The 13,524-nt window shown below is 46.6% G+C and overlaps 1 protein-coding gene across 1 annotated transcript in view; it reads right to left on the reverse strand.

The window, feature by feature from the left end:
- Positions 1-8,298: 8,298 nt before the first annotated feature.
- Positions 8,299-13,524, reverse strand: part of CHRNA6 (cholinergic receptor nicotinic alpha 6 subunit) — a 12,297-nt gene continuing 7,071 nt past the window's right edge. Inside the window, exons 3-5 of the mRNA XM_040243261.1 lie at positions 12,891-13,000; positions 11,812-12,790; positions 8,299-8,430 (exon numbers count right to left, since the gene is read on the reverse strand). Of these exons, the coding sequence (XP_040099195.1) occupies positions 8,299-8,430; positions 11,812-12,790; positions 12,891-13,000 (1,221 nt within the window). The remainder of the gene's footprint in view (positions 8,431-11,811; positions 12,791-12,890; positions 13,001-13,524) is intronic.

A 13,524-nucleotide genomic window follows, 5' to 3' on the forward strand; every position in this document is an offset into this window, starting at 1 on the left:
ACACTCTAGTTTTTCATACGTCAAATGACCACACCTATGAGGATAGGCCGCAGCCACAGCAGCAGCTCCTCCAGCCTTCACGCGTCCCCCTCGCACAGAATCTTAGGAGCATTGTGGGGGTTCGCTGGAAAAAAATGTAATTTCTTTGGTGGTCACAATTCTCCTGCACGGAACCACAACTTCCATTGCTCTGTTAGGTCTGACCGTAAATCCGGTCTCGTCTGTCCTATACGTTTCGGCCATCCCCACCAATCCAGTCTATGAAAGCACCTCAGCCATCTTTTCAGCACTCCTATGCATTCGTGTTCATTTTACACGTCTTCCGAAGTATCAGTGGGAAATGGAGGGCAGAAAAGAAGAAGAAAAGGAAAGAAGCACATCGGCCAGGCTTTTATCCTAGAACTCTTGTCTAAATCCAAATCCCTATAGATGGGTCCAACTGTCCATGGCAACTGGACACTGAAAAGTCACCCAAAGTGGTATCACACCATGAGAAGAGTGGGGTCTATTTGAAGGACTGAATGACCTTGACTTTGCTGCCTGGTGGGTGGTGGATGTGAATGTAGACTAGAAAGATGGTTCCGTTGGGAACAGAATCGCGAATTTCCCAGCAGGAAGTAAGGCGTGTCTTGACATTAATGACCCGTCAGTGTTCAGGCATGGCAGGGGGGACCACGTGTACACGCTTGGGGCTCTGCAGACCTGCTCGGTCAGCCTTCTGGATTTTTGCTGAAGTTTCCAAACTGCTGTTCCTGCCTCGAGGCTCTCACCATCCTGTCCACACCAACTAGCCCTTCTCCTTCACGCCCAGTCTCTCCTTCCCTGTGCCCTTGATCCCGCCTCCGGAAAATGGGTCTTTTCATTGCCCTCCTGTATTGTACAGTGCCCAGATCTGCTCGGTTCTGAGCAGAGAACCATAGTGAACAGAAATGACAGAAGTTATTCAAATAGCCTGGACTGTGTTTTTTAGATTTATTCCACTCGAATCACTCTCAAAAGCAATTCTAAACTTCAAAACAAATCACATTTACGTATTTTGGGTGTTTAAATAATGTTCAACATGATCATGCATTTGTTTTCAATGGGTATAAAATTTTATTCCACAAAATTATATTTTTATGTGCTTCCTGCACCCATCAGGGAACATTGAGGCTCCTGGTATGACCCACATATTTATCACTTTTCTGCACAGTTTGCTGGATTTTTAAAGGGAGGCAACATGACAAAGTAGAAACTAGGTCTTGGGTTCTTGACCAGCCTTAGGTGAGACACTTGCCCTCTCTGGAGTTTAGTTTCCAGGTTAATAGCAAGAGGTTATAACTCATGACCTTTGAAGACCTCTTCTGCTCCCAAATTCTATACTGTAGAGATTAAATATTGGACTTTTAACAATTTTTAAACCACACAAATTCTCATTGCAATTTTGTCCCTTTGGGAAAATGTAATCGGCTCTATCACTGCTTTAGGACAGGATTTGCAGGAATACATTGTGATGAAAGTCAAGAATTCCCAGCCTTAGTCCCTAATGGGATGGTGGACTCAAAGGGCAAGTCACTGTTCTTCATTTTATTGAGAACACTGTTGACTGAATTCATTATTTAACTTGATTTGGTTCATTTAGTGTGCTGGGTAAATAACAGTACTGATCTTGGAAAGATGCATTTAGATTAGAATTCAGTTTTAAATTATGAAAAATGTCACACAGAACACTTTCCACAGCAAGCCTCTTTCTGACCATACACAAACACGGCAAAGGTCAGGCATCGCTATGTGTGCGTGAAGCTTAAGGCTCATCACAGCTGAACTGGGAGGCGATGATGGCCTCAGATGTGGGGAAGGATAAACATTTATATGGCATGGTAATCCTAAGGAAGTCGCTGCAAAAGGTGACTGTAAAGCAGAGAAATTTTACTTTCAAATGTGTAGCAAGACAAAATGAACAAAACCTTCCAGCTAATTCCAGTAAGTGGACGTTTGAAGACCTGTAGAGCTTTATATCTCACACATTCATGTGTGTGAGCATGCAGGGCACACACGTGGGCACACACAGGTGAGCGCACAGACAGCCCTCAGTTACTCTCATCCTTCAGCTCTCTGCTCACACCCCCTCCTCATGACATCAGCACAGAACACACAGCCCTCCCTCCCCCAGCTCCTGACTCTGAGAGTCTGTGGAGTTTTCAGCCTCTGATATACAGCTTAGAATATAATTGTTCTCTATTGCTTTACTCTGTGAATTTTATTTCCTCAGCTAAACCATAGCATACCCTCTGTTCCATCCCCAGTGGCTTCTAATAGAGTTGAGTATGTGATCATGGCTTAATTAATATTTGTTGATTAATTAACTCAAACCACAAAGTTTGGATTGGTTATTTGTCTAAAATGAGGACAAACTTGTATTCTTGCTCAGCCCCTCCCAATATTTCCAACTCTGTGTGTGCACATGTAATTTTCAGCATACATCTTAAAGAAATCTTTTCTTACATTAAAAAAGTTCTAAAATGCTATGATATACTTAAAAGAATCATTAATTTCATACTGAAGTTTACCTATCTCAAGAATAGCCTAAATTAAGAACTAGCTTGTCTAAAGTAGGATTCAGCCTGTAGAGCTGTGCCTTTTAAATCTTTTAATTTCTTTCTTGTCACTGACTTCTTGAAAGGAGTAGATCAGTTTCCCCCAAGAATGTCTCATTTTTAGGATTTGTCTGGTTACTTGCTTCTGGTATCAGTTAGCTTTTCCCTCTGTGTCCTGTATTTCCTGTAAATTGGAAGTTCCTACTAGAATCTAGCTCAATATTGTTGGCAGAATACATCACAGATGATGGTGTATAGTTCCTATTTATCGTATAAGGGGAGATGGCACCCCACTCCAGTACTCTTGCCTGGAGAATCCCATGGACGGGGGAGCCTGGTAGGCTGCAGTCTATGGGGTCACTAAGAGTCGGGCACAACTGAGCGACTTCACTTTCACTTTTCACTTTCATGCATTGGAGAAGGAAATGGCAACCCACTCCAGTGTTCTTGCCTGGAGAATCCCAGGGACGGGGGTAACCCTAGTGGGCTGCCGTCTACGGAGTCACACACAGTCGGACACGACTGAAGCGACTTAGTAGCCATCCCGCTGTCTTATCATTCATGTTAAAACTAATGCCTGGATTAAGGTGATCTGCCCACCTTAACCTACTGGTAATTTTAGAAGGATAGCCTGTGGCCATAACACCCAGCAAAGTTACAAAGACCCTTACCTGTGACTTTGGTCCCTTTAAAAATGGTCTCTAACTAGCTACATTAGAACACTATAATTTTCAAAGAGTAATATCTTTATGCTGAGGTAGGTGGTTTTTTTTTAGTGTAATCATTTTTTCTTGGAAGCACCTACTATTATGTATCAAAATGAACTTGCTTAACTAATAGCCATGGTGATTACCACTTATATTTAACCTGACATACATTCCTTCTTTTCAGTAAGACTTTCTATTCAATATGTCAATAAAATAGTAGTGAAAATAAAAGTAACATTATTTCTTTGTTTCACGGACCATCTTAATGTTAGGTAAACCAAAAGCATCCACTGGTGTGTGTCAGCACAGCTCTGGGCAGAGTAACTTGGAATTAGATGTGCCCTTGAAGTCTCAGGGGTGGTCCCTGCCAGGCCAGAAGAATTAGGAGTCCACAGGGAAGTCAGCGGGAAGAGGACACATTGTGAAAACTGACTTGGGCCACCCCTAAACAGCCCTGTGAGCGAAGGTGTGGTGGTTATGGAGTGGGTGAAGTGGGTGGTGTGTGCGGAGTATAGTGGGGGTGGTGAGTGGCGCAGGTCACATGTGGTGGGGGTGGTGAGTGGTGTGTGTGATGCACGTGGCGTGCAGTGGGTGTGGTGGGGCTGGAGGTGGGGGGTGTGATGTGGTGCCTAGGGTATGTGTGGTGAGTGTGGAGTGAGTGTGTGCGGTGTGTGTGTGTAAGGGGTGCAATAGCAGCTCTAGCTGCACCAAAGGGTTCAGATCATAGTTTCCAAGTCAAAAGCAGGCTGGGCAAGGGGGACGCCCCTTCCTCATCTCCTTGTCCCCCTGCTGCACCCAACAGGCAGCCTGCAGGCCTCCGGACGTCGGACCAGGGGACAGCCTACGCAGACGCTCTCGAGGCCCCGGGTGATACACCGAGGTCCCCGAGTCCACCTCTTGCACCCCCCTGGGCCCTTCCCTGCCCTGGACTCTCTCCTTCCTGCCTGACCGCCCCCGGCAGCAGGGATCAAGCCCTGGTGTGTTCGGCCAACCGCTGCCCACTCACAGCCCTGCAGGCAGCTTTTGTTTGGCTGACACAGAAACTTAATGTTTGCTTACTTTAGTGCCTACATTTTAAAGTTAGGAGATTTTATATAAAAAGCTGGATTTGGGGTTTATCTTGAAAAACCAGAAAATCAAGCTTCCGAGACCACATTTAGCGTGATGAGAAGGACGCGGGGCCCAGCCGGGGCAAATCAGCCTCTGGTAGCAGCGAGCAGACCCTGTAGGGTGGGCCCCTCGTGGTCAGTCTTCAGCATCTGCTGATGTCCAGGCTTCTCTCCTCTGCCCGGGGTCTCCGCTCCTTAGCCGAGGGAAGCATGAACACACAGGGCGGTTAGGGGGAAAAACCCTCAGGATGCTTCACTTGGACCAGGGACTTGAAATCCCAACAATGTCTGCTATTCCGCTCAGCACTGACTGATCTCATTCTGAAGACGAACATGCTTGCCCGAAGGTTATCTGTGTCCCTTGCCCCTGCTACAGGAAGCTTGGACCCCAACAGTCCTGACCTCCCTAAACTAAGAGTATTTGCTGCTTCCTCTTGCCACCTGGTTTGCATTCAAAGCTTTCTGCTTTCTAATTACTGACAGGGCTTCCCTGGCAGCTCAGGGGGTAAAGAGTCTGCCTGCAGTGCGGGAGAGCCATGTTTGATCCCTGGCTTGGGAAAGTTGCCCTGGAGAAGGAAATGGCACCCCACTCCAGTATTCTTGCCTGGAGAATCCCATGGACGGAGGAGCCTGTTTGGCTGCAGTCCACGGGGTTGCAAAGAGTCGGGTACGACTGAGTGACTAACACTCACTGACAGTGAGAAGAGCTTTTCCCTGGCCTTTGGGAGAACCTGGGGATGGGGAGGGGAGGAGACAGGACAAGTCAGTTGATTTCCTGTCTTTTTCGATTCTGTCTCATGAAAGAGACTGAACTATCCAGGGGCAGGGAGACGTTTTAAGCGTCGGGAGGTGTGAGTTCGAGAGCTGAATTTGTTAGCTACGTGATCACAGGCAAGCCACTCTGCCTCTTGAGCTAAAGAGTCACACTAAATAATCCATGAGCTCCGTGCCACTAAGTCATTGATTCTTTCGGTCAGATACATAAAGACACCTCCATGCTGCGGTCCTTCTTTTGTTCAAGTGCTTATTTCATATTTTTTAATGTATGTTGTTTGTTTGCTTGTTACAAGATCCCCCCCAGTGCTCCCCCAAGGATCACAGAACACCCCCATCTTCCTGTTATGCAGTTCTTAAAGTCTTATTTTTATATATGACAAGGGGTTAATATATAGTATATATTTTTAAAAGTCCTACAACTCAACAACCACAAAAAGGCAACTAATCCAATCTTAAAAGGGACAAAGGACTTAAATACACATTTCTCCAGACAAGATAGACAAATAGCCAGTGAGTATATAAAAAGATGCTTACCATCACGAATCATCAGGGAAAAGCAAATCAAAAGCACAAGACACTACCTTATACCCATTAGGTTTCTGTTATTAAGGAAAAGCTATTATTAAAAAATAATAATAACACATGTTGATAAAGGTGTAGAGAAAATAGAGCCCCCGTGCACTGGTGGGGAGAATGTAAAATGGTGCAGCTGGTATGGAAAAGAGCATGGTGGTGCCTCAAAAAAAATTCAAAATGTATTGCTTCATGGGTGCAGTTTTGCAAGAGTTTGCAAGAGTTTAGTTTTGCAAGATGAAGTGTTTTGGGGATGGATGGATGGTACACATCAGTGGGAATGTTAATTAATGAATTAATGTTAATTAATGTTAGTTAATTCCACTGAACTGTACACTTGGGAATGATTTAGAAGGTGCCCTTTGTTATGTGTATTCACCACAATTAAAACTTTTAAACAATGACAGGAAATAATGATTTGGCTTAATCGTTTAAAAAAAGGTATCAAGAAACAAGTAACTCTCTCTGTGAAGACAGACGAAACAGAGGCACTCTATTCACATGACATGATGAGTTAAAAGACTTTCAAACAGAGTAACCTGTGCCTTGGGTTCCAGACCGGGCCTTAAGCCCCGGGATGAGATAGACACGGAAGAACTGGCACGAGGTAATGAGTCAGGCTGGGACCCGGGACCCTTTGCTGTAGGGCTGGCACCTGGACAAACGTCTCCTCCAACAACAAAACACAAGGGACTAAAACCAGCTGCGTGCGTGAGCAGTTGGAGCAAGTTCTGGACAAGATACACAGACCAAAAACTCAACTGACACTTCTGAAGAGTCGGAAGCAAAAGCAGGGTACTCTGCCCCTGCACTCAGCACCGCCAAAGAGGTGGGCAGACCACTGAAGTCACCCCTCCAGGAGCAGCCCTGGACCCCCGGGGCTGCCAGCCCTGGACCCCCGGGGCTGCCCGGTGCGCCTCCAGGAGCCAGCCGGGGGCCTGACGCTGATTTGCGCTCCCTCCTCAACCACAGAAACCTCAATGAAGCCTTGCCCGAATTTCTCGTCCGGCCTCCCATCAACTTCCATTGATTAAGAGAAGGTCAAGAACCCTGGGAGATATCAGAAATAGAAGCTGTAGTATATCAACACAACAGAGGTTATGCAACCACAAAAATTGTACTTCAAGACTGCACACCATCACGGAGAAAGGCTGCTGACATGATGTTGAGCAAATAGCAAAATATAAAACCGAAAGGTAAATCTGAGGTGTCCCAATTACGTGTGCCTTTAGACAGGGATCCAATGGAAAAGGCAAAATGAAATTGGTTCCTGAGTCAGGGTAGTTTTTTTTTTTTCTACTTTAAAATGCATCTTTAAAATTGTTATGATAAGTGTATATAAAACATAAAATAATAAGTGAGAGTAGAATAAAACAGAATATCCAAGGTTCTCCCTCTCACAAAAAGGAAATACTCCGAAAGACACAAGATCACCATTCCTTCGAGAAGAAACACATTTATTTTCAGTCTCAGCTACGCAGAACAAGTGGAAACGGCTAAGGAGGAGAGATACCGTCTGGACCCACAGCAAAGGTTGCTCCAGGTCTGCCAGCCAGAGGTCACCATGCTCTGCACTGCTCTGGTTACATTCCCCACGTGACCCCCGGCCCTGGAGATCTCCGTGTTTACGACTTTTCCTAAAAAGCTCTAAGTGTGTGGACAGAGACTATTTCTGAGTCCACGGCATGCCTCCCACAGTGCTGGTCACCGCTGAAGTCTCTTGCCAGATGAATCTAATTACATACAGGGGACTGGTGGGAGGGGAGGGAAGAACGGGGAGTTGGGATTAGCAAATGGAGTCTATATAGAACGGGTAAACAAGGTCCTACTGTATATCACAGGGAACTATATTCATATCCTACAGTAGACCATAATGGGAAAGAATCTGCAAAAGAACAGATGTGTGTGTGTGTGTGTGTGTGTGTGTGTGTGTGTGTGTGTAACTGAGTCACTTTGCTGTGCAGCAGAAACTCACACGACATTAAAAATCAACTATACTTCAATAAGATTTCTTTCAAAGGTAGACCGACTACCTGCTGTTCCTTTTTACCAGTTACTGTGTCAAATAATGCCGTAGTGTGGACTCCACATCACAGAGACAAGCACGAGAAAGCAAGCGCACACAAGGTCACGGGTACTGCCGGCGTCAGCAAGTCCAAGATCCAAAGTTGCATGTCTGGCAGGTGTCATTATACTGAGAAGTATATAAACCGGAGAAGCAGAAGAACACCTCTTAGCGTGGCTCAACTTTGATTCCATGTCTCACTGGACTGCTGGACTGTGGGTCAATCATGTCCCTGGAAGCCAAATGTGTACAGACAAGAGAAGCCTGCGGGGGCTGCCAGCTCTGGGCTCCGGTATCAGGTACCATACCCTGGGGTCTTAAAACACCCCTCTGCATGCCCAAGGGAGGGCCATCCAGGCCTGCCATTGGCAGTAAGGCCCTCTTTTTCTATCTAGATGGGGACCTGGTGGGAAGTTTTCTTTCCATTTCCTGGTGATGGGGGAATAAACACAGCGTCTGTACATTTCTGAAGATGAAAGGAAAATCCATCCTTACGAATGCCCTGTGTTCCCCAGGAGCGGCTGGAGAAACAGCCCTGCAGTTCCAAACACACAGACGATTATAAACACCCACAGGAACACCCTGTCCACCACCATGGCCACGTACTTCCAGTCGTCCTCTACCTGAAAGGCAAAATGTCAAGCATCTGTAAAAACTGAAAACCATGGGAGATAAGCTCTATTTCAAATATAAGCTGCCTCCTTTGCACAGAAGATTCGCTGACAATTTTTAAAGCAAGTATCCCTTGGAGAAGGAAATGGCAATCCACTCCAGTACTCTTGCCTAGAAAATCCCATGGACAGAGGAGCCTGGTAGGCTACAGTCCATGGGGTCGCAAAGAGTTGGACACGACTGAGTGACTTCACTCAGTTCATGCTACTGTAAGTCTCTATATATGAACCTTCAAGTTGTGAACGTTTGAAGACGTAAGCGTGTGTTTTCCCCTAATCATGTAAGTTAGATCTGTTTGAGGAGGCACTGCTAGGTTTCGAGGCACAGGACCCGAATGTAGGATGGAACATGAAGGTTGCAGCAGCCATTCAGAATGTAATCCAGTGCTACTGTGGCATCTATGATGAGAAAAAAAGAGCTACCACTCAGACATTACTGGATTGTTCTTTCACGAAGGTAGACAGAATTGAATCCAGCAAGGAACCAGAACCTGTACCATTAACTGCAGGTATGAAATCGCAGCTTGCCCTGTCTCCTGTTGCTGATGCCCCTTCAGCTCTACCATCTCCCACCTCCCCTTCCTCTCTAGTCAGTAACTCTTGCCTGTTCACTCAATTCCAGCCCCTGTTGTCCTGTACTACTATGCTTTTCAAGATACTGTACTTTCAGATGAAAAATGTTTTATTTCTTTGTGTTTGTTTCATATGTGTTATTTGTGTGAAAACTATTATAAACCTATTACAGTACAGTACTATATAGCTGACTGTGTTAGCTGGGCACCTAAGCTAACTTTGTTGGACTTAACAAAGAAGCTGGACTTAAGGAACACACTCTCAGAGTGGAACTTGTTCATATGTAGGGGCTTACTGTGAAAACTAATAAACTGAAATGAGAGGATCGTTGCAAAAAAAAAAAAAAAGCAAGTATCCCTATGATTCTGGTTAACCCATGTCTCCTCCGTAGTGTACACAGAGAACAACCGTTTGCCTGCAGATGGAGGGTGCGTGTGCGCCATCAGTCCTGGGGCAGAAGGCTGCAGAGTCAGCAGGCTCCCGCAGGGCACACAGGGCTTCTCCTGACTGCAAGTGCGTGTGTGTGTATGTGTGTGTGTGTAGGTCGCTCAGTCAAGTCTGACTCTTTGCGACCCCGTGGACTGAAGCCCGCCAGCCTCCTCTGTCTGTGGGGTTTTCCAGGCAAGAACACTGGAGTGGGTTGTCATTCCCTTCTCCAGCCTGGCTGCAAGTAGCAGCCCTGAAAGAGCGGCTCAGATTGCTCCATTCTTGCATCAGCTGAGAAAAAAGCACAACCTGAAAGTTGAGAATTAATTTATTTTTAATTGGAGGAAAATTGCTTTACAATATTGTGTTGGTTTCTGGTGTCCAGCAACTCGAATCACTCATAATTATATAAATGTAAGCTTCTCCCTCTTGAGCCTCCCTCCCCTCCCTTCGAGAGTTATGTTTTATTCGGTGGATTTTCTGAGGACTTCAAGCCTGTGAGGCAGCCTCTGAGATCGCTCTGAGGGACTGCCCTGAAGAGGTAAGGGAGGAGCCAGGATAATAAGGAGATTGGCCTTTTGGCTGAGATCGCAGACGGTAAAGCATCTGTCTACGATGTGGGAGACTTGGGTTCGTTCCCTGGGTTGGGAAGATTCCTTGGAGAAGGAAATGGCAATCCACTCCAGTACTATTGCCTGGCAAATCCCATGGACCGAGGAGCCTGGTAGGCTACAGTCCATGGGGTCGCAAAGAGTCGGACACGACTGAGCAACTTCACATTCACGTTCACGTTTGCAGCAAAGACCAGGTAGTCAGAATATCAGATGATGTTGCAGAACATTCTGTTGCATTTGACTGCCACAGTCATCCTTTGATGTTTCAACTGCCTAGTTTTTGTTGCAAAACCTCCTATATATCCTGGCTCCTCCCTACCCAGTCTCTTGGGATAAACCATAATGGAAAAGAATACTTAAAAAGAATGTATATATATATATATATATATGCTTATCTGAGTCACTTTGCTGTACAGCAGAAACTAGCACAACGTTGTAAATCAGCTATCCTTCAATTGTTTTTTAAGTTTTTAAAAAGATTACTGTTAATTAAGGAAAACCAGACATCTCAAGTTAATGAATTTACTGCTTTTCTATAGGTGGGAAGAGGCAAGAGTCTGGGCTTACGGAAATCATTCCTTGGATGTGCACCTTAACTGTCTAGGGCCAGTACCCCACTTTCTCCATCCTGAGGTCCCTCAGGGCGCACAGCTGGGGGTGACGGCAGTGACTGATGGCTTGACGGCTGCAGCATCCATTGTTAACTGATAGAGTGGGACATTTTTCACCCACTCTTGTCATGAGCACCATGGAAGCTCCTGACCCTGCGGCAAGTCCAGGAACTGGGTTTGAGGCAGCAGAGGGTAGGCGATAAGCTCTGCAGGATGATGGTCCCCATCAGCAGCCAGCAGCCCTCTAGACCCTGGCATCACTCTAGTGTGGAGCGTTCCTTACACTTCTCCTGCCCTTCCTGTTCCCAGCCTCCAAGAGCCGGACCGGGTGGTGCTGAAGTCCGAGCAACTGTCCCCTAGGTTTGACGAAGGTGTCCTCACAGAAGGGAGTCCCAGGCTCACCTGCTGCTGATACAAACCCCCCTCCACCTGTGTGACATGCACTCACTGTCCTCCCCGGCACCAATGGGCAGACTTCAGGTCTGTGATATCCTTTCGTTAGGAGATATGGATGCTGGCAGCTGCCATCAGGTCAGACCCAGACCCCTGGCATGAGTTTCCAGAGGCGCCTAGCTAGTCATCGTGATGGGATGGAAAGTTGGCATACATTTCTTGAGCTGTCTCTCTCTGGAGGACGGGGAGGCCTGTCCTGCTATAGTTAGGCCCTGGGCAGCAGGAGCCAACTGAGTTGATGCTAAAAATATCCCTGAAGCTCATTCAACCAGCACCTGCAGCCCCGTCAAGTCTAGTGAGTGTGATTGGAGCTGCAGCATTCCGCACTGTCCCTCGGCTGGCTCTTCCTTCTCCCAGCCTTCCTTAAGCAGGGGCTCTCAGTCTAACTAAACTAAGACTGCCCTGAGTGTTTGTTTTAAGCAGATTGCACTTGAGCTGACATTTCTGGAGGCAAAGGTTTGCTCTGAGGCTTCCCCTTACTCCATCCCTTCACCAGGGCAGTTCACCCAGAACTGCAGCCTCACAGAGCTGGATCTCAGGGCACCCACTCTCTGACTGTCTTGCACACAGAACTCACACTGGAGCTCTGACTAGGGTTCTGCGCAGGGCCCCTAGGACTGCCGCGGGCGGACAGGCTAGAGGACTCATGCATTTACCTCCTTTGTTTCATTTTGGTTCTTCATGTTTTCCGCTATGAAATGAACACTATCAATGACGTCTTCGACTTCAGGCGAGAGCTCTGAATTTTCAGCCGTCCACTGTAAAGGCTGGTGACTTGATCTTCTCTTGCTGGTGCCAGATCCACCAGATCTGTAACAGTGGCAGCATTCTTTAAGAAGTCTGGGCTCTTTGTGGTGCTCAGACTTGACTTTGGCAGGCCTACTGGAGACTCCTTTGGGGTTTCTATCATCTCCTGCCTCCTTCATCTTGTCCAGAGGCCTCTTCATCATCAGGATCTGGGGTAACAGCCGGAGGAAGACCGCCTTCACCCACGTGGGCATGTTGTGAGTGGTCGGGGTGCGGTAGTGGATGTTCAGCACAAACACCGTCACCACGATGGACAGGGTGACGAAGATCATGGTGAACAGCAGGTATTCACCCACCAAGGGGATCACGAGAGATGTGGACGGGATGGTTTCTGTGATCACCAGCAAAAACACAGTCAGAGAAAGCAGCACTGAAATGCAAAGCGTCACCTTTTCACCACAGTCAGAAGGGAGGTAGAAGACCAACACAGTGAGGAATGAAATAAAGAGGCAGGGGATGATCAGATTAATGGTGTAAAACATCGGGAGCCTCCTGATATAGAAGGAGTAGGTGATGTCTGTGTATATCTCTTCACAACAGTTGTACTTTATGTCATGCTTGTAGCCAGAAGCGTCGACAATTTCCCACTCACTGTTCTCCCAAAACTCATTCATGTCCACTTTAGAGCCAATGATTAGAAGGTCAATTTCAGCTTTGTCGTAAGTCCAGGAACCAAATTTCAGGGAACAATTTTGATGGTCAAAAGGGAAGAAAGTGATGTCCATAGGACAGGAACTCTTAAAAATCGCTGGTGGAGTCCAGGTTATCATGCCATCATATTTAAGAAGAGCTTTTGTCTTGCCTTCGACTTGGAAGTCGCCGACCGCACTGCAAAGTAAGTCAGACACTGTTAGTGACTCCCCCGTGCTTCGGGTCCGCCTGCGCCAAAGGAAGCTTTGGAAAAAGACTGGCTGTCGGTTACGCATACTTGTTGTAGAGAACGATGTCGGGCTTCCAGATCATCTCGGCAGGAACACGGAGAGTCTCAATGCCGTCATATTCCATGGGGTCCCAACGCAGTTTATAATCATTCCAGATCTGAAGGAAATAGGAGTCAGTTTTTAAAACTGTTCACTTTCTTCTAATGTTAATTCTATATAGGCTCAACAGTTTTTTGAAAAGGCTTTTATTTGAAGAGTACATGCCTGCCATGCAGGAGACCTGGGTTGGATCCCTGGGTCGGGAAGATTCCCCTGGAGAAGGAAATGGCAACCCACTCCAGTATTCCTGCCTGGAGAATCCCATGGACGGAGGAGCCTGGTAGGCTACAGTCCATGGGGTTGCAAAGAGTCGGACACGACTGAGCGACTTCACTTCACATGGTTTAATCAGTCATTCCATCTTATTCTTCCTTTTGCTCTTAATCTTTCACACAGATTTTGCAATAAACCTATCATCATACTATCTTTTACTATTAGAAGTGGATTGTTACTAGAGCTTGGACATAGTTCTTGGAATGTGGAAATGCACAGTGCAGGAGACCTGGTTTGATCCCTGAGTTGGGAAGATCCACTGGGAGAAGGGAAAGGCTACCCACTCCAGTATTCTTAGGCTTCCCTGGT

The sequence above is a fragment of the Oryx dammah genome, unplaced genomic scaffold (genome assembly GCF_014754425.2).
Source record: "Oryx dammah isolate SB20612 unplaced genomic scaffold, SCBI_Odam_1.1 HiC_scaffold_7, whole genome shotgun sequence".
NCBI lineage: Eukaryota > Metazoa > Chordata > Mammalia > Artiodactyla > Bovidae > Oryx > Oryx dammah.